Source organism: Emydura macquarii, unplaced genomic scaffold, assembly GCF_026122565.2.
Source record: "Emydura macquarii macquarii isolate MOO-44397 ecotype Brisbane River unplaced genomic scaffold, CSIRO-AGI_Emac_v2 contig_1876, whole genome shotgun sequence".
NCBI classification, from domain to species: Eukaryota; Metazoa; Chordata; order Testudines; family Chelidae; genus Emydura; species Emydura macquarii.
This window is the reverse complement of record NW_027132013.1, coordinates 3,126,061-3,147,967: the sequence shown is the minus strand read 5'-3', so window position 1 is coordinate 3,147,967 and position 21,907 is coordinate 3,126,061. Positions and strand designations below refer to the sequence as shown.

General features: G+C 39.6%; 1 protein-coding gene across 1 annotated transcript; it reads right to left on the bottom strand.

The window, feature by feature from the left end:
• Positions 1 to 492: 492 nt before the first annotated feature.
• CCND1 (cyclin D1) lies at positions 493 to 18,683 on the bottom strand. The gene is made up of 5 exons (XM_067558219.1): positions 18,248 to 18,683; positions 16,448 to 16,663; positions 15,447 to 15,606; positions 9,631 to 9,779; positions 493 to 3,880 (listed from the first exon to the last, which is right to left on the bottom strand). Exons 1-5 carry the CDS (start codon positions 18,443 to 18,445, stop codon positions 3,725 to 3,727), a joined length of 879 nt encoding a protein of 292 aa, XP_067414320.1. The 5' UTR covers positions 18,446 to 18,683; the 3' UTR covers positions 493 to 3,724.
• Positions 18,684 to 21,907: the final 3,224 nt, after the last annotated feature.

The following is a 21,907-nucleotide window of genomic DNA, read 5'->3' as shown; positions in this document are numbered from 1 at the left end:
AATGCACAATGGAGGCAAGTGGGGAATAAAAATCTAACACTATTGTCATTGAAACACACTAGTGGTTATCTAAAGGGGAACCTAGAGACATTTCCATTACTCTGGTAAACTTAAAAGCAAGAAATGCTTTTGTAGCATCAAAAGCCTAATTTATTTTACCTATTATTGAAAAGATCTACCAACTGCATTATGTCATCACCTGGTTAGCTGAGATAAAGGCATCAAAGAAAATCTTAAGCACAAAAAACCTGAAACTTTGACATATCTATAAATTTGTGCTGACTGACCCACTGCCAAAATACCTGTAACTTCCTAGAAATGTTGAAGAATGAATTATTTAAACACTGCAGACTTTAAAGCATAGAGTGTCCACACAAAAAAATGACGTGGTTTACTCACCACATCAGGATCCAGTTGATTAAAAACTGCTGTATGCTGTTAAACTGTGAATTCACATTCATGAAGCTAATAAAAAACACAGCACACAGAAACTGAGTTTTACAAATTTTATTTCTAGACTTTAGTTCTTTTGCTGGAAACTTGTCTGTTACAGGTCTGTTGGTGAAAATGTGCATTTCAGACCAGTGATGCCAATAAGTACAATATAAAAAAATGTACAAATCTGAATTGCTTGCTTACTATAGATTGTTATAATAATGTGACAAATAAAGCATCTCTGTTGGCACATGAACCCGCTTATCACGATTTGGCCTTTTAGTACATACAATATTTAAAGAAATTTGCAGTACACACTGCCACTCAGTGTAACACATATAACCAACAACCACTAATGCAATAATCATGTTTGGTTCAGAGACACAGAGATGCCACAAACAGAAGTGTTTATGAGGTAAGCAGTAAGAAATGTTCCTGAAATTTGGACAGAATGTATCCAGTCCTCCTGGGTCCTGCGACTGCTAGTAGCATTGCAATGCTTTATTTATACACTGTGTAGGATCTTAACTGCATTTGCCCTCAAAATGAGTTCTAATTCTGTTTTGGTTTAGCAGCATACAGGCAACAGCTAGATTATTTTTCAGCATACAACTCTGTTAGCTGGCTTATTTATGAGATTTACAGGCTTTTTTAAATTAGCATTATGCTATAATTAACAAAAAACAAAACAAAACAAAAAACCCTAGTATATTATAACAGATTAAACACACAAAATACTTAGAGTTCCAGAAGATAACCTATCATACCAAATGATGAGTCCCAGCTGATGGGAAACAACATCAATTGGCATATAAGAGTTATATTATAATGCACCTTTCATATATCAATGTGGCTAATAACACATCTTAAAACTACTATGATAATAAACCCCAGATCAGACAAAAGAATCCAGCTTTATAAAACGCATAACAAAAAACTGACATTATTTGATCTTCTGAAATGTCTGCCGTTTTTAAATTAATGCAAACTAGTTGCGAATCGCGAGACCCATTCAGAATAATGTTCAATGCATTTCAGTTTGCAGTAGAACTATGAGGCACTGTGTACGAACATTAAAACCTGTCTAAACATGGTTAACTGAAGTATGAGGTATTGTGAAACAGGAACCTTTTTGGAATAGAGCAGTAATCACATTAAGTAAAAATTGATCACATAAAAAAATCTACAAAAAATGATGTCAATAATATAATTTTCTATGAGAAAATTAAAACCTATAACATGGCAGTATATGACATTGTATAACAACAAAAAACAAAAACAAAAAAAAACTGATCCATAAAATAGCAGCAAAACACAATGACAAAGATACAGAAAGCAATGTTAATTTTTTTTTTCAAACCATGCTGGGAATTTATCCATAGCAGCTCAATAAAAATGGAGCATCCACTCCTTTTTTTTCTTTTTTTTTTTTCTTCCTTTTCTTTTTAAATTTTTTTTTTTACAATCAACACCTTAGCGGCAGTTTTCTCACATACATTTCACCATCACATTCTCTTCGAGCATCAACTTCAACAGCTATGTCCACGTCCCTTCAGCTACTTTCTAAAATAATAATAAAAAGATACATAGCCAAGATGTGCAAATTTTCTATTTGTAGCTAAATAAAAAAAATTGGGGGGATACATTGGAATAAGAACTCCTTTCAAGTACACCAAATATCTTCGTTTTTAACTATGGTGTTTCTCATGGTTAGATAGCTTTTGGAAATGTCTAAGAAGGGGCCAAATACATTGTTTTTGAAAAGAGTGTCTTTTTTTTTCCTTAAGAAGCTGTGTTAAAACTGCAACATCAAGGGTAGAAAGATTTTTTTTTTTTTTAAATCAAGGGGCGATTGCATTATTTTACAAATCATACTGGCCTTATGAACATCCTCTGCAATAAATATTCTTTTTAGCCTTAACTATAAATTATATATTTTAGTGTTTAAAAACCTTCAGTTGTAAAATATCTAGAGACAATCCTTAAACTATGTGTCCTATATGTGAACCTTTAAGGCCCCTAATTTACAAACGTGAGTTGGCACCAAAGGATTTCTAAACTTCAACTTTTCTATAGAAAAGGATAGGAAGATATCCTGGCAATTTGTGAATGCAATTTCTCTCACTGGAACACAACCTTCGAAAAAAAATCACCTTTCCTCTAACACCATAGTTAAATGCACTTGCTTTGCAATTCAAAGTTTGCGCACAAGCACTTATATATTTCCAAACCATTCCATTTAAAAAAAAAAAGATTCCCACAATAAAAGAACGTATTTCCTATATCTAATGGACTGAAAGTGCTTTGAATGGAATGGTTTTAGAATATTAAAAAAAAAAAAAAAAAAAAAAAAAAAAAGACTAGGCTGTGGATTGAACCTGACCATAACGAGGCTGAATATCTGTTGGGTCAGACCAGCATTTTATACACAGGTAACTATAAAAATATGAAGATTACAAAAATATAATATATTATGTCAATATTTCGGTTTCTCTTTATAATAGAGTATCGTATGAGTAGTACATTGGGCCTTCCCCGACAATGCTAAGCTGGAACCCTACAAAAGCCTTATGCACAGGCAATCCACAGGTACAAAAGATTAACATATAATAATGCTGTATACTAAAATACACTAACTTACGGGTTACGTTAACCATTTATAAGGTGAAGAGGATAAAAACCTAAGGAAATAAAATGAACATTTACAGATGAATTATAAAGTGACTAAATGCGTAAGCAAGCAAGATACAGAAAAGCCTAGAACTGCATTAAAGCTATGCTTTTTATAGGAAAAAAACAAAAAGAATATGTCATTTTCTATTAAAAAAAAACCTCTTCTACTTTAAAAATGGTTCGTTCGTTGGTTTTGTTTGTTTGTTTTATATGTAAGAAATCAAATCTAATACCTCCCCTGGAGACATTTTGTGTGTTAATGCCTATTTTTACAACATACAGACAAGAACACTTTAATAAAAAACTAGTTGATTATTATTGTATAAAATCCTCTATTTTTTGTAGCACAAACCCCTTGGGGTCATGCAAATATTATTTTTCTTTTTTTTTTTTTTTAAGACAGTTTTGGGGTATTTTTTTTGTTTGTTTGTTTGAAGTCACAGATGGAAGGGAGAAAGAGCAAGGAAAAAATAACAAGAGTGAAGCTTTCCCTTCTGGTATAAAAATGTCCTGGAGAAAAGGGTTTCTGGGGTAGAGATCCTGATGCTGATTCCTTCTCAGATGCCCTTTCTTTGTTTGCTCTCATTGCCAAACAAATCCATTGGTAGAAGTCCTCTTAAATGTTCACATCTCGCACATCAGTGGGTGTGCAGGAAAGATCTGCTTCATCCTCAACAGTCTTTGTTTCTGAAGATATGTTGTGTTGCTGTGCCTGGCGTAGACTTGATTCAAGGAGGGATTCAATCTGTTCTTGGCAAGCTCGTAAACAATCCTAAAGAAGATTAAACGGGAGGGGGAACACAAACCTTTAGAAAATACATAAAATCATGATCCAAATACTATTTTTGTAGAAGGTAAATAAAAATGTGACGCCATTTACGTGGGGGGTAGGGGGAAAGGAGATGAAGACTAGATAGGTCAAGGGGTTGGACTACAGGTTGCTGAGTTGAATCCAGTGCAGTTCAGCAACTAAATTTTTACCATCTGGTATTTAGTGGATTATGTCAAATGAGTGTGTAATCTCAGTTCATCTCCCAGTGGGATAAGTGTGCATCTCAACAAACTGCTACCATACCTAACCCAGTGTTGTCGGTCTCAGCACAGAAGCCAATGACTGAATGGGCCATGAAGACTAAACTATAGTGTCACCCTGGTGATGGTCCATCCAACCCTAATGGCACATTTGTGGGACAATGTGATGAAGCTTGTGTTACTTCTGCCTGTGCTGTGAGTGTTCTGTAGATGAACAGAGGACTCTGTCTCCAAAGCTGTCAATCTGGCATCTTTCATGAGTACGAGAGTTTCATGCATCACATATTTGGAAAAATTCTAATAGCCTCATTCAGCAGGGTGAATCAGGAATTATCATCTTGCAGTTGGTGCAGATACTGGGCATAAAACTGGGGTGACATCAGAATTAGGCCCAAGACTGTGGTGCTATATAATTTCTACCTTTACGACAGAAATGCCTTGGCACTGTAATCCAATAGAAGTGATATAGGTCAGCTCATAAACATAAATGGCTTCCAAGCTAAGGAATGGCTAAGTTTTGTTGAGAAGAGGTTTTCAGATGAAAGGTGCTATATAAATACAAAATACTAGTAACTAATATTATGACTATATTCAGCAGTGGCTTGATCAAGTTAGCTAATTGATTCCTAACTTTGAAAACATCTAAACCAAAAATGCAGCATCCCAAAAAATCAAAATGGATGCATTTCTGTTGAATGCAGGTCAGTACCATCAAGCAGCCAGTGACCTTATGGCAGTGATTTAGAAAGTGTTGCCAATTTTAACTTGCCGCTACACTCATCGTCATAGAGAGAGACACCAACTAAGAGTGAGACAATTCTCTCCATGACTCATAGCTCAATATGAACTTGATCCTGGCTAAGTGCTGAGTGTCTCATATCTCCAGGAAGGTGCTAGGCACTGTCCCTTCAATAGGAATTAAGGCCACAAAGCACCTCACAGGATCAAGTCTCATATGGATAAAAGAACATTCCCTCCCCTCCCCTCCCCGGGCATCAAAGTGTACAGTTCGGAATCGGCATATCAAGCATGCTAAATCTATTTATTCACAAAATCACATAAATTAGAGATGGAAAAGAGTTGTTAGATCATCCAGTCTATCTTCCTGCAAATGCAGGATTAGACATTCTTTAGTGCCATGTACACCCATTGCATGGGCATAGGCCTGGAGAGCCTTAAATAGGCAAGACAATCACACAGCATTTTGCCAGAATTCCTCCGCCACGTTGTTTACTCATATCTTTATAACAAACATCGTAAGCTTTTCTCAATATATTTAACTTTGTGCATTAAGGACTTTGAAGTTTTCTTTTAGTATTGCCTTTTCTGATTTAACCTATGACATGCGTTAGCCCTTGCGGTGAACCCAGTCTTCCATGATAAATTGCCGTCAAAAGTGTTAGGATGTGCATGACTGAGAATGAATGTTGTTTTCCTGAGAGGGTGACCTGCCTGCTGTTTTCTTTATCTCCCAGTTTCAATTCTGCCTTCATTCAGAAGCTTCTTGTGTGATCTGCCAGCTTTTCACTGATTCCACTACCACAAGAACCTCTGCCACCAATAAGGGCACATGGTATTTGGGGTAAAATAAGATTAGAAACCCAAGCAAACAATTCTCTGCAAGTCCTTTCTGAGAGAGAGGGAGGTTAATCCTACCTCTAAGCAGATCAGACCATCAGTTACAGCTCACTGAAAACACATAACCTATGACCTTTTCTGGTTTAAACCCTAGTGTAATATTTCCTCTTGACAGAGACACACAGTATTTTAAATGACAAAAAGAAATGCCTCATATCCTAAAGTCACCATGCCTTTGACTCCTACATAGCTCTGGCCTTCCTAGTAAGATCTCTAACAAGACTCCCCAAGATATGACAGATCACATAGGACCCCCATTTTAACTCCTGATAGCACACATGCCATGATACATATAATAGCTATGTGGAAAAAATAAATAAATACAGTTTCTTTTTCAACTTCTAGACAGTCCAGGCACTTTGAGATTGACTCAGCCATAACTAGGTGGCGAGTTTCTCACTGACAGCCAATGCACATTTGTTTCAGGGCAATCCCAACCCTGGCTCTGTATTTTGGAAACACTCTCACTTACATGTTTGAATTCTGAAATGTGCGCTAGTTTTACTCATATAATTAAGCAAGCAATTAATCCATTTGTAACCAGCTCAGAAGGGGGTTTTCTATAAATTATTATTCTTTTCCTTTTGGGTACTTTAAAAGTAACCTTTTGATCACAGAAAATAATCTTTACTCTGAGACTGCAGGAGTGGATTGAGTTATAACCATATGTTGTTAAATAACGTACAATACTGTAAAGAAACTATCTGTTAAACTGCAATTTAATGATCAAAGTGATGTTTGAAATGTTTCATGTGTTTTTCTTCAAATTATTTTTTCAGATAGATATTAAATGAACAGTTTCTCTGCAAGAATATATTAGATTTCTCAAACTGCTACACACTAAGTAGAAAACTTACTGCATACCTTTTCATCACTAGCATAACATTACTGAAGATCAGTGTTACACTTAAATTTTGTTCTTCCATTCTACTCACAGCTTCTGAAGAGTGGGAGCAAATACAAAACTTGTGTGCTAGTCTGATAACTTCGCCCAACAATTTTTTTGCTTCACTACTCAAATTTTCAATGACCACAGTTTGTTCAAGGTCATAAACCCTTCCTGGATTAATTAAGCTTCTAAGTGGGGGGAGAAAAAAAAAGGGGGGCCTACTAGCTTACTGATGTGGTCAAATACCTTTATTTAACATACACAGTAGACATGATCAGATTGAAATTCAGTCCAGCATAAGATTTAGGGTCAGATCTAAAGAAAACAAACAACAACAAAATCTATTTGGAAATCCTTTGTTATTGCCTGGCTCATTAAGAATAACAGACACATGTTTGAAGGTGTGGGCAGGCATGAGAAGCAAATTCCACTGTGTTAACAGACAGCATGGAAACCCAATCTAATCTAGTTTAGCAAATTTCTCGCCTGGAAATAAATGTCAGGAAAAATTCAATCCATTTGGATAATGGGGTCAGGAATAGAATGATGGAAGACAGCCCAAGACTTCTAATTGTGATTATCTGACTTCTAATTACCATTGATCAAAGGCAAAATGGGAAACTGGACTCCTACCCACATAAACATGAACCATAAAAGAATTTAAATCAGGTGATACTCATTTTATTTTACACTCAACTTTCTTGAGTCTATGAAACTATGTCAACTATGAAAACTGAAATCCAACAGACCAGCTGCTCCAGCTAGCAAACCGACAGGAAAAGTGGTAATTATTTTGTCAAAATGCATCAGTTTAATAAATACTTCAAAACAATCCAGTCTACATGATATTAAATATATGTCAATGTGTGCCATCACTTGTGGATCCACAACCCAAACAAAGTTATTAAGAAAAATGTCAAGATCATGATTAGTGTTTGATCCATCAGTTAAATTAACTTGTTTCATAGGAAATGTGCAGTAAGCTCTAAGGCTAGAGATCCCACTTTGTAGAAAATCAACTAATTGTCAAATTCACAGAATAATTATAGCAGAGGATATTGCACTTTTATTATAAACATGGGAATAGAAATCATGTTAATATAGAAGACCAAGAAAGAAACAACAAAGATTTAGGTGATCTTTCCTTTTTGAGGTTCCTTAAAGAAATTCACATATAACTTTGTGGTATTTCTTACTTTATGTAACAAAGTATGTAAAAACCTTAATGTCTAGTTCTTGTTACTTTAAGACATAAACATAATTATTGAAAAAGTTTCTCCCACACACACCTTAAAGATCTTCCTTTTAAGTTCAGTTCAGTTCACACAGACTGAGGCTTTGCAGACTACTTAAGAATAATAAAACGCAAATCCCAAAGTGATTTTACTTCTAATTAAAACTGCTTTCCTTTTTCAAAGAGCTCCGATATTGACCAAATCAAGTCATGTAAGGACATGTTGCAGTTCTACATGATGCAAAGTTCAGTGGTGTCATAGAATCTAATCCATGGTTATATATCAGAAAAATTTAAACAATATTTTCTTTTAAATCAGACATTCACTATCAGTGCTGAGAGCAGGTCGCTTGCTTGTTCCTAAGTACTTGATTCAAATTTCTTGAATTGGATAGATTCCAAACATAAAGTGATGCACCTGCATTGTCCTAACAAATTAGCCAAAATTTTGCAGATATATACCACACCAGCAGTGGGATATTTACAGCATCTGTAATACTTAAGAATATTTAACATTTCAGCACTGAATCAATACTATTAAATTCTGCTTCTAGTATTAATAAGGGCAAAAATAATTTGCTGAACCGTGTGGTATAGTATCTTGAAATAGTCAAGGTGGGCGGATAATAAGCAACAGTAAAGTATTTGTCAGTGTTGGTCTCACCTAAATTCTATCAAAATATCACAAAAATATTCCCTTATTTGGGAACCAATCCTTACAATGCTTTCACAGAAAAGTACCTTGCTAACAGTCATTAAAATTGTGCATATCACAGCCCATTATACTAACTTGGGTCTGAGCTATTTGGTTGTTAGAATGTATATATCTTCAGTTTATGAACACATAAAATGAAGGGTTTAAAAGTATCTCAAAGATTCTGTTGCAAACCACAGGGTTGTCTTTATTTGAGTCATTGTCCAGTGCTGGAGACCTCACAAGAACCTTTTTAAAGCATCTATTTATTGGTCTTCCACATTGTTACAAAACAAAGCTAAACTCTGCCCCAACTTCACACACCATTATGACATGGATCATTGACTTTAGGTCTTCCTTGTAGGCTCCCTTCCTGGCCCATTCACTCATGAAAGGTTTATTGCTCACTAGTTACTGATGTGCATCTCCTGGAAGCTGTGGGGCAAAATGAGAGTCCTGTGAGGACCATCTACCTTGTCAGAAAGTCGTGGGACAAACATTTGTTCCAAAAAGGAATTCAATACCAGCTACTGTGCAGGTCTAGCACGTAATAAACCAAATTAGATAATTAGAACCCCCTTAAGAAAGGCATTTCACACCACTTGGCACAATAAAGGGTCTCAGGAGTGGTCAAAGATAAGGTCAGAGATACCATAAGATCTCTTTATTGCAATCTTAGTAACTATTTCCTTTTTTAAAGGTTTTTGTTCTACACAGACTGCTGGTTTAATAACCTATAAACCGAATACGGTCTAAGCAATTGTCCTAAATCAATTTAAGAGTTTCCTTTGCTGTGTTGATATGTCTATCTTAAGAACATTAGAACTGGTCATGGTATTCATATCAATGAACTGCAGTAGCGTAATCTCTGATTATTAATGTATATAACAATGACTAATAGTCACTGGGAAGAACAAAAGAAAATACACATGAAAACCCCTTCCAAGTGTTACTTTGATCAGCGTTTACCGTCAAATCATATACTACAGCGAGGCACTCATAAAACTGTAAGGATAGATTGAAAGAATCACTTACCGTGTCACATTTGATAACTTGTGATAGGAAATGTGTGAGACATTGATAGGAGAGGAAAGTGTTAGTATTTCCCAGGTGAAGGCCTTGCACAGCTGCTACCACACTCCCAGCTGCGATCATGGAAGGTGGGTTTGAAATAAACTTAACATCTGTTTAAAGAGAGAAGGGAAAAAAGAAAGAGAATTGATTTCTTTAGGATGAGCTTGCTTGTGTCACTCCTCAGAGTCAGATATGATTGCCAGATAATAAGTCTTAAGAGGCCGGAGGAATGTAAACATAAAGCTTCCTCCTGAAGTAACTTCACAATACATGCAACTCTAGTGCCCAAGCCCACAGGCACTTATATACATGAATAATTTTACCTGAGTGAGAAACCCCTTTTAGAGAAAAGCCTGAAAGGCTAATCATTCCTTTGAGGGACTTTTAGGATATTAGAGCCCTAATCCTGCAAACACATTAAAATATACTTTACTCCTATGAGTAGTCCCATTTAAATAAATGGGATTACTCACATGAGTAAAGCTAGTCACATTTTAAAGCATTTGCAAGATCAGGTGCATTATGTAATGTAAGTCTCTGAATCATATATTATTTAAAACATAAACCTTTACAATTACGTTAGAACTGAAATAGAGAAATGTATAACTTTAATGTAAAATAAAAGCAAAAACCAAAACCAGAGACTGAGACCGCTTAAACCTGCCAGTAGGTGAATATTCCATATTTAAATTAAGGTTTCATCTTAAAAATGCTTTGTCTCAACCCAGTCTCTTGTCAGTGACTGCCATCCATCCTGGCAATGGGGATTTAATGTAAATGTGGCATAACTAAGTGACGGGGGTCCCAAGAATTGGCGGACAATCAGTTACATTCTGATGTGACACCATGCTGACAAGAGGCTGGGCCCCCTTCCAGACTGCATTGCTGTAGGTCTCTCTACAAAGCCACTCCCATGATTCCTTGTGGGGCCTATCTCTGCCATTAGAATGTTATTCCTTTTTTTTTTTTTTTTTTTTTAATAAGGGCAAATAATGTGGAATAATCCACATTTTAATGCTAAAGCTCTTTCTGCTATACAGGAATGTGTTTGATTTTTGATTCATGGCAAAGTGTACCCTGGACCAGGTATTAGGAGGAAAACAAATAAGTGGTACTAGTAAATGTTTTAGGGGAGAAAGGAGAGTGGTCACCTTATATACAATAACTTGAGATACATTCCTTCACCTATTATCAAATGTACAACTTCTCCCTGACTATATAAACATAAACCATCTGCCAAACCCTTAAATTAAATCAAAGAAATGTTAAACTTAGGTAGGGAGCTCTATGGAATCATTTAAATATTAAATCATTCATCTCCTTTATTTATGATTTAATAACTTTTGTGTAAAGGTTTTACCAGTAAAGCAGCATCAGAACCCTCTGTATATACTAAACACATATTGTTGTAGGTATTGTAAGTACCATTTGGGATCTATATATCACTGACACTCCATCTGTACCCCTGACCAATATCCACCTTCCACAGGGCAATTTGCCCAGAGCTCTATGAAATTCTAAGTGCCTTCAAAATTAAATAGTTGTGATTAAGAGTAGCAGAGTTCTGTACGTGATTTGTTGTTAGCTAAAAGCCAATCTGTATCTAAACTCATGTCATGTTGGTGACATATCTGAAACAGGTCTAATTTACCTCTTCCCTCCCCCACCTGTTCCCAATTCCTAAAGGCCTTTCTACCTTTCCCAAAAGATTCCTAAATAGATTCAATTTGACCACTGCCAATAAATGCATCCCATAGATAGAATCTGATCTATTCATTCAAACAAATCACTGGTTTGTTTTGTCAGGTACACTTACAAAATGAGAGGCTTCCGTGGGTTTAAATAGGTCTGAAGATTTGATTAATCAAAATGTGGATGTATACACATGCACAGTCACAGTGAATTAACTCCAGTGTATATTAATTTCTGCATAATTATCCCTCTCAAAAAAAAAAAAAAAAAAAAAAAATTGTGTAAGTTTAATGAGTCCATTCAGACAGTAGCAAGTTACGATTTCTAGTTGCTTTTTTCTTTTAAAGGGGGCAATAAACAAGAACATGAATTCATAGTCACACACTTATTCTGTCCAAGGTGGAAAAGTAATAATGAAGTTTAAATGACCAGTTTGTGTCTGTCCCCATAACCACTCCAGACAAGCAGCATGGACTGTCTTTTTGTTGCAACTCAACAAGGAATTATTTGTGGCAGAGACCACTAATTTCAGCATATTAATCAGGGGGCCCCTCTGGCCTGTAATTGGATGCCCCCAAGTGAAGAGTGTGGCATCATTGTCAGCCTCCATCGCCTCATCTTGCGCTATTGAGCGCTCAGGAACAAGGGGGCTTCGGTGAGATGAATTAGACCTGACACAGCCACAATGGGGAAGGGGGCCCCATCAATTGAAGCACACATCCCCAGTAGCCTATCTGAGACTTCATCCAAAAAGAATAAACAACTTCAGCGTTGTTAAAAAGAGAGAGAGGGAGAGAGAGAGAGAGAGAGAGAGAGAGAGAGGAGGGGGAGGAGAGAGAAGAATGCCAGCCACCCTGAAGGGAGGACAAAGCAGGCATCTAGGCGCTGCAGTGCTTTAAAAAAATTCCTAACAAGGCGAGTCACCCCTTTTCCTTTTTAAATGGAGCAGCAATTCCATCCGTCTGGAGAGCTGGGGGCTATGAATGAAAATCTTTTCATTGAGGCAAATCAAAACTGTGCACATAAATCACTGGCTGCAAGATGCAACAGGTTCCAACTGGTCACATACCTTGAGTCTCCCAATTTTATGAAGGTCAGAGAATAGAAGAATTGTAGCGAGGTTGTTTCAAAGGGAGGTCTTTCTTTCTCTCTCTCCATCAGGGAGGAGGAAAGAGAGGAGAAGGAGAAGAACAAGAACAAGAATAATAACAAAAAGGGGCCTGGTATGTTTAGATAACCAAAGGAACATAATGGAACACTGAAGCTCCCAATATTTGTTCCTTTTCATTGTTTTGCTTGTATAGAGCTGGAGTTTTTCCTTAACTCCAGTCTTAACTTGGGCCAAAAAAGGCCTGTTTCCTTTTGAGTTATCCCTGCCTTGCTTGGCTGTGCCAAAGCCCTATTCATTAAGATCAATTATGTGTTAATGTCAAACAACCCCGGTAATTTTTTCTTTCCTTCTCTAAGCTACCACAGCAAAAAGGCATCCTTTGGTGAAAATATATTAAAAAAAACAAAATCCCCTTCTATTAGGCAGACAATTGAGGAGGGAGCATAAAGGGATTTCCACTCAACATCACCTTCCTATGTAATCTTCTCTATCAGGAACAAATAAACACATCTTCAAGCACTTCCCCTGCCTTCACCTTATTAAACTTTTTTTAAGATAGTAATTACTTGGCTGTGTCATCTTAAGTGATCTACCATTAGCTTAGGAGGCAGGTTGTATTTCAAGTAGTGCTCGTACAAGGCTTGATCCAAAGGCCAGTGGATTCAATTTTCCAGTGACTTCCATGGGCTTTTGATCAGGCCCACAAGGTATTCAGGCAAATATAACAGGTTTGCAATCCATCTAGATTAGGCAAGACAAAAGATAATGAAACAAAAAGTGAAGCTCAGATGTTGCTGAAGCCACACGTTCTTCATCTTGTCCTGATTTCTATCTAGGCATCACTAGCCAAAAAGGGAGTCATCAGAGAGACAAAAAATCTTGGCATTCAAAAAGTAAATAAAAATCCAAAGCTGATCAAACAGCTCTGTTCAGCACTCCTTACTCAGGTAATATTCCCAATGACTTCAAGGGAGTGCTGCATAGGGCCCACAATCTTGATGACCTCCACGCTATTTTTAAAAGCTAAGTAAAATTCTCTGAACATGGTTCACAATTGCTGATCCATTTTCCAGCTACCCATGCGGTGTGGAGCATAGTGTTAAATATAGGCTCTGGATGTGCTTTCTAAAAGAAACATAACGACACTGACAGTAGATCAAAGTACTGGACTCTTAGCAAGGCTTCAACCTTTGAACTACTCTTGTTTTCATCACTATCACCGCCAGCACAACAACCTAGGTTAACCATCCCCGTATCCAAAGGGGAGGCTGGATAGCTATAAAGAAACACGAGCTACAACTAACTTAGGTGGCTTCAAACCAAGCAATCACACATTAGGATTCACTGCAACCTCGTTGTTCTGCTTGAATCTGTCTAGAAGACATTTGATTTTCCACAAATGCTGTTTCAAATCCTCTAAAAACTGTTTGGAAAAGTTCTATACTCAGCTATTAGGAGCAATGCACTGATCATTTTTCCAGCCAAACTTGTGAGCTGCCTGCCATTCTGTAGTTAGGCCCAGGATAAAGGCAAGGCTGAAACCCGTCAATAATTTATTTATTTATCTTTAGAGATTCTGTGGCTATATCTCCAGGCCAAACACTTTGGTCAGAGTGACTATGTGATGCCAATAATTTATTTTTCTTTTTTTTAGTGCTTATTATTTTTCTTGGATCTTTTGACCAAATCCATCCCTGATGTAACACCACTGAAAGCTAACTTACATTGGGGATTAATTTGGCCCTTTGGCTTTAAATATATCCTAAGCTTTCAAGTATGGAGATCTTTTCTTCAGACTAAATAACTCATGATCATGCAGGCTTGACCTCTTCTTTCATTAACTATTATTGGATATGAATATTCATATTCATAAAGGCAATATTACTCATTTCCAGTGAGTTTGTATTAGTGTCAAAAAGATCCTTGACATTCATCTTTTTATGATGCTACAGGCTTCCCTTCAAAGGAACATTTGCTTTGGCTTCCTTTGATTCCTTATTCTTTTGCCACATTTTGGTTTCTCTTGCCACATTGAAGGGAATCACGTGAAGCAGATTTGTAAAGAAAAAACTGATCAATCCTCTAAAAACTACCTTTGTCCTGCCAACCCCTCCACTCTTTCACATGAGAAGAGAGGTCTCTGGAAGGAGATCATAAAGGCAGTGCTGCTCTTCTGATCTTGCTCCCCATCTTATTCTTGTTATGGTTCAATAGATAAAGTGCATGCACGCACACATACACCATTTGTGCACGTGGAGCTCCAGGGAACTAGCACAAATATGCACACAGTGCCCTTGAAACCAAAGATCAGGCCTCTGCAAACCTGGCCCGGGGAACAGTCAGTGTCTCTGGCTCCTCTGGAGGCCACCCCTGCACATGCCTTCAGCAAAGCACGTGGCCAGCTGGGTGTGGATGGCAGACTCAGCCCTATGCCAGGAAAACCTCCATGCCATGTGCCCCTTCTGCAATTCACCATTCACTGGCACGGGAGAAGGGGCAACTTGAATGAGAGAGATTTTAAACATTCCAGTGAAATGCACCCAGATACAGAGCTAACCACTTGCAAATTCTTCCTTCTAACCGACTTTCAAAACTGCCTTAAAATGAATCCACAATGAGAGAGTCTCCCTCCAGGCCAGAGATTCTTTGGCAGGCCTGCTTAGGCCTAGATATACACTGGAGAAGGATCTAGATACTCTTTAAGATAGGTTTATTTAATCACTTTCCAGGAAGAGTTTTATATATTTACTTTATTTATGTTAAACTCAGAAGAGAAGCATCTTCTCAGAAACTTACCTTCTGCAAAGTAATCCACCTTCTGCAAACAACGGGGGACAACACTCAGTGCTTAAATGATCTGCACTGAGTGCTGTGAGCTTGATGTACGGTAACGCTATGGGAAGTCTTGGGGATAGGGGTGGGTGTGCATGTCGGGCTAGGGGAACAACACACCATTTTAGTGTGCAGGGCATACCTGTAGCGCACAGAGCCACAAAAGTCTGGGCATGTTTACGGATGATTTGCTTGGTGTCCTCAGCCAGAGGCATTTTTGTAAGGAAATGTTCAATGAAATCATGAGGGGTCATTGCAGCCATATTCCATTTCAGCTTATTCACCAGAAACAGCTCCATTTGCTACAAAAACAAAAAGGAGGAAAGGGGGGGGGGAAAAAAGGAAAACAGTTAGACTCTCTGCTTAGAAACAGCTTGAAATATAGTAATTACTTCAGAAGTAATTAAAGTGAATTTCATCTGTTTGTCCTGCATTGTGGAATCTTAATGCAACATCTTTTCAATGCACTGACTTCTGCATCATTGGGAGCCTGATGACTAACTACTACCCTTGCTAACCATTGGCGCTGTGATGCTGTTAAGGACGATTAGCAGCAGGAGCCTACCTAGGTGGGGGTGCTTTTGTGTATGAACCGCAAGACTATCCTCACCCAGCTGCTGGGAAATGAAGCACTCCATTAACCAGTCAAATTGCTGCATTGCAGACTAGGAACGCAAGAGGGCGCCACCCACCTACTTTGTCCCCGGGTTGTACTTTCGCTTAGGGTGAGGTAATAATGAGGCGCATATTAGGGATTATTTTTTCATTCAAATAATCTACTGTATAATTTAGTCTGCAATCGCTGAGAACTTGCACAAGCCGAATTTTCGTTGGCCAAGGAGTGTGTGGAACCCCTTTATGTCATTTTACTGGAGCTGGGGGGGGATCCGCACTCTCTGAGCTAGCCATGTAAATTACATCTCTGGCTCCCATGTGCGGTAATGGAGTTAGCCTAGCAGCTGGAGGTGAATGAGGTGAATAATTCTACGGGGTGAATTGCTCAGAATTCTTCAGTGTGGAACAGGGGGCCACATGGGAAAGATGTGAAGAACAAGTGCTGCGATTTTCTCTGTCGGGTTTGATTTTTATTTATTTTCCTCTCTCCAGATCTTGCTTTTCCAGATGAAGGAAACATGAAATTACCAGTAATTCGTCGGGTCTAATGGAGTTATCGGTGTAAATGCACAGTTTTTCTGCGGTTAGAGGAATAGTTTCCTTCATTTTTGAAGCCACAAACATGCAGGTAGCTCCCAGCAGTTGCAATCGGCTTTTCTTGAGGGGTTCAAACGACAAAAATCTGTCCAAATAATTCATGGCCAAGGGGAAAACTTCCTCTTCACATTTCTGCTCCTCGCAAACCTGGAAAACGAGAAAGCTCGTTGAGACGAAGAGTAATTGTTGCAGCTATTAAATCTAATCATGCCTCCTCCCCCCGACCAAAGCTTGAAGGGCAAGGCAGAGTATGGGGGGGACGGAGAAGAAATAACTTTACCCAAAAAGAGTGGGCAAAAGACTTAAAAGAAACCGAAAGAGAAAGTCGCAAACGAGAAAGTGGGGAAATGTGGCGTTCAAAATCCGCACCCGACTTTTGGCAAAAAGGGGAAATAAACGCGGGCTATATTCTCACGGATTAAAAAAAAAGGCAAATAAATTGCAAAACGATGGTGGGAAAGGGGGTCAGAGCCGGGATCCCTGCTGGTTTTATTTTTTATTTTTATTTTTGGTTCTTATTTGCCGGGGTGCTGCCGATTCTAATCTCCGCTTTACTCGAGACACAAAGGTGGCGTCCGGAGCAGCATTTCCCCAGACGTCATCTTTTCAAAAAATATTTAAAAATATTTAAAAAATCAGCCGAAGCTCCCAAAAGGGCTGAAAACGACCCGACGGGGGTCCTTTACCGATCCCCGGGCTGAGGGGACAGCTGGGGGCGTCCAGGGAGATACCCCGAAGTGAAACTCCCAAGGTCCCCCTCACCCCCTGCAGAAAAGCAACGTGCGACATTTCCTAGAGCAAGGGCAACGTGCTGCGCTTTCAAAAATTAATTAAAAATAGATCGCAGGCGCCCAGGGCTTCGGAAAAAGCCTGAAAATGTAGCCCAGGCTCCCTAGATCCTGCTGGGGATGGCCTGAAACGTGTCCTGCCAGAAGAGCGGGGCATTTTGACTGGCTTTTGCCATGCGACCTTGCCGAAAGTTTCTGCAGCACAAGCATGTCTTTGAGGGGTGACCACAGCTCGCTCTCTGCTCTGAACAAAGAAACTTTCACCCTGCATTTCCCCGAGACATGACAGAGCCCAGCAGCCGAGCCTCCCGGCCACAGCCCTGGCAGGGTCCCCCGTTTCTGCAGCACCCCCCGACCCCCTTGGCTTGCTCCTCGGGACTTGCTCATTTTCTAATTATTCATAAACACTTTTGCTTTGCAATAAAAGAACAAAGATGGCGCATAATACTGGCACGGGCAGCACTTGCATACGTGTACGTGGATATTAATTTAAAATAAAATCCCATTAAAAGAACTGGCAAAGTTTAAGTGCAGCCCTGAGACAAGAGTGGGGCGTCGGGGTGCCTGGGAAGTTGCAGTTCTCATCTGGGATCCCAGGGAAGGGCTCCTAAGGGGGCTTTTTCCAGCTGGGGCTTTCAAACTTTGTTTTCTCTGGCACTGAGTTCATTCCAAAAGGTTCAGGGGAGACCCCCCGAATTTATTTTTTAGCTATGGCAGGGTGTGATTCGCTTCTCCTCTAGCGAAGGCAGCTCATTGTTAAGTAAATAAAAGATAAGGGGATAAAAGGCATCACCCTCTTGACTGTCAATATATATATCTGTAGCAATATATCCCGTGCTGAAGGAGGGGTTCTTTTTTGGGGGGGGTGAGTTGGGGGGGTGGGTCTTTAAGGGTTTATTCATTAATGCAGAAGCTTGCAAAGAAATCTCGGAAACATACAAACCTCCAGCATCCAAGTGGCAACTATTTTCCTCATATATGGCAAGATTTCCTTCTGCACGCACTTGAAGTAGGACACAGAGGGCGAGCAGGTCTCCTCTGCCTTCAGCATTGTCTGCAGAACCCTGTCATTTAGTAGGTTGGCATCTAGATAGGCTCTTCTGATGGTTTCCACTTCACAACACAGCAGCTGATGTTCCATGTCTGTCTCCTTCTTCTCAAGTCAGTTTTCTAAAGGACTGAGTCAGTCAGAGCCTCTCGCTCTCCCTCGCTCTCTCTCTTCCCCTTTCAGGAGTCCCTTGGATGCTGCTGCTACTGCCGCTACAGCCCTCTGGAGGCTGCAAAACTTTCTAACTTCCAACAAAACTCTCCTGTATAGCCCCCGTGACGTTACTGTTGTTAAGCAGAGATCAAAGCGCAAGAGAGAATGAGAAAGAGAGTGAGAGAGAAGCCAAAAGCAAGGGGCAGAGCCCTAAAGCCATCCCATAGGCTTTAAGTCCTTCCCCTTATACAGAAGCAGGGGTTTAATGCAAATGAGACAAGGGCTTGCTTTCTTCAAGGGAAGGGGAGAGGTGGGGGAAACCCAAATTGTCTCTTCAGTGTATCATGCATAATTTTTTAAATGGAGAGAGTTCTGCAGTGGGAACCAAATGATAAATGGGACTAGGCCACACACAGGCATGGATATAAATACAGGGAAACTTATTGATGATTATTTTAGTGGGGGAGGGCAGCAGGACCATATTCATTATTGTTATTGCCCACCTGTAAATGAAACTTAGCATTGTTTAAAAATACATTCTCAACCTGGACTGCCAGGGGATGTACACGTCCTTTTCCTTTTCCATTCCTTGATCTTTTCCGCCCCAGTCTAGATTTTTTTCCCCCTGCATTCCTGAATTTTCAAGGAACCAAGTTCCCCTCACAATATTTGTTTTTTAAACTTTAAGCTTCTACCCTGCAAAGGGGGTGGGAAGGAACATGGTGTTAGCTCATCCAAGCTGCACTAAGAAAGCAGTTAACCCTACACAGGCATGGATCGGATATCAACACCCCACCCCCACTACACACACAACCACCCAGAAAAATCCCAGCCGTGCAGCAAAATGGTGGTCAGCATTTCCTCCAGCACAGTCAACACCTAGAGGAAGAGGAAGGTATTCACTGGCGTTACTAAGGGTCTGAGCCAAAGCCCATTTCAGTCAGCAGCAGCCTTTCCACGTTTGTAGTATTCACCAATGTGCTCCCAGTATGGGTGACTTTAGTTTCCCAGCAAAGTCAGACTATTTTATACCTAAGAAACCTTTTCAGTGGTTTTTTTTGTTTTAATTAAACACTTGTTAAAGTTCTTCCCTTTAACCTGAGACATTTTGGGAAAAGAAAGCTGAGCAGGCATGTGGGACTGAAGGGATTTGACTGCTTCTTGCATAGGGGTGAATGCTGTGGGTGACATCCTAGCCCCAACCAAGTCAATGGCAAAACTCCCCTTGACTGTCAGTGGAGCCAGGATTTCATTGGGCCTCTTGACTGTTTTGTGGGGTTGCAGACATGAGGGTCCACTTTGTCTCCTGCGTGCTGAAAACCGTTCTCCACCTGCCAGCCATCATCATAAAGAATGCATACATAATAATAATAATAATAATACCTAGCTCTTCTACAGCTCTTTGCAAAGCATCACCAATTGGGTTAGATTGCAAACCTGCCACAAGTAGATATGTGGCCATGTTGTAATGCTGGGAGGCCATCCTTGTCCCCCTCTCACACTCAGATGAGATATATTGGACACATTGCTACAGATCACAAGACACATGGCTACGGTTTTATTTATGTCTAGTCTATATGATAGGCCAACTTCACGTCTGACGTTTGTCCTTTCTTTTTCTTATCTATATCATGATGACACACAAAGGCCCCAAGCAGGATCTTGGCCTCTATTGTACTAGGCGCTCTCTGCCTATGTGAATTTATATGGTCCTGTCCAGAAGAATTGATGGGATTTTTTTTAAACAAAGAAATTTCCCCTGATATAAATTATATTTCTTTTTTGTTATTGAAACGTAGCAAATATGTTTCAATTTTCATTAAACAAACAAGCAATACACTCACCCTTTTAAATTCAATCAACTATTAGTCCATCCAGGAAGGACACGTTTAGGATGACATTTTCTTTAACAAATACTTAATCCCTTCTCCAACTCGAAGGTTTTTTACTAACGCCTGATTTGTTCATTTCAAGCATTGGTGACATTTTCTAAGGCATTACACTTTGGGGACCGGGCATCTCCCCCCCATCTGGGAGCTCATCATCACATTTAGTATTTGTCTCTGAGTGTTTGTTTCTTGGTCACTTTTGCTAATAAACCTTCATCAATGATTAGCTACACTTCTTCTTCTTCTTCTCCCCCCCCCAGCATTTGCTTTATGGAATCCTTGCTCTCCCGATGCATTTGGTTATTTATTTATTGCCCGATGCGAGCAAAGTTGTTTTTTCATTCATAAAAACCCGCGTCGGTGTGGCAAGAGCCCTTGATTTATGAGGCGGAGTGGTATCAGCTACAGCTTTTCCGGAGCCCCCCTTCCACCACCACCCTCCAGCTGAGACTGCTCCACACAGACAGACTGGCTTCTGCTGCGTGTGGCAATATTGCATGAACGAGATCGCCCACTTAAAACAAAATTGGCTCTAATTCCTGGAGGGAACCCCCGCCCCCCTAAAATGGGCTGAAATACAAGAGGAAACTCGAATTAGCATAAACCAATAGGGGAATAGATCTGTTACCAGGCGGATCAGGCAGATCTGAACTAGGAACTTGGTTGATTTCTCCCTGACAAGGCAAAGGGGACTGGTCAAAAGTGCAAGCTACAGAAAACCGTGAAAACTTCCATTGGCCGAGGGAGGAAAAGTTGTATGACACTTTCTACGCACAGGTTCACCATTATTGCTCCAACTGGTAGCCAGTGACTACCGCTGTTTTACAGAAGTAATTCTGGAAGATCAAAACAGAGTCATCAAAGGAATGAAATTATTTAATTGTGCAGAGTTAAAAAAAATCGCATCCTAACGCCGGGGAGAGAGAATGTTAGAGCCAGGACGTCTGAAATGTTTTTAAAAAGTGCACTTGGTTCGTCTACAAGGGGTGCCCTGCAGAAGATGTAGCGGGGTTGCAAGGAAGCACTTCAAATGTAGTTTTTAATTCACTGCAGAGAGAAAAGCGTTGCAAAACGTTGACAACAGATTGCAGATGCCTGCCTGTCCCTTTATCATTCAAGTGCAGGAAGGATTTAGAACTGGTCAGGTTGGGGATAGTCTCATGCCGCTATTCAAACATCCATTTGGGTTCAGTTACCCACATGTCCCCGACTGGTCTGGTTCATCGCTGTCTCTCCCAAGTGTGCACTTTTCACTCGATCCCCGACGGAGGGAACCAGCCTTCTTTTGTTTGTAAGAATGCCATAAATTAAACAAACCACTTCCCACATGTGTAGGTGGAATCTCACCTTGAGCCAGATACCTGATCGGCAACTTTAAAGGGTTCCCCCCTCCCTCCTCAGTCAATGTTTTCCATTGTTAAACTTTTCCAATCTCTCATTGAAAGAAAAAAAGCTTCTCCCTCCCCGCTCAGTCTCCTTTTTCCCATAGCAGTTCTCTGGAGTTTGCCTAAAA

Bases quoted from the DNA above. Each gene is read 5' to 3' on its own strand.
- CCND1 (XM_067558219.1), bottom strand. From the start codon at position 18,445: ATGGAACATCAGCTGCTGTGTTGTGAAGTGGAAACCATCAGAAGAGCC. The intron at 15,607-16,447 runs GTAATTTCATGT...TTGTTTTTGTAG, and splicing joins TTAGACCCGACGAATTACTG to CAAATGGAGCTGTTTCTGGT. The intron at 9,780-15,446 runs GTATGCCCTGCA...CTCTTTAAACAG, and splicing joins TGTGGCTCTGTGCGCTACAG to ATGTTAAGTTTATTTCAAAC.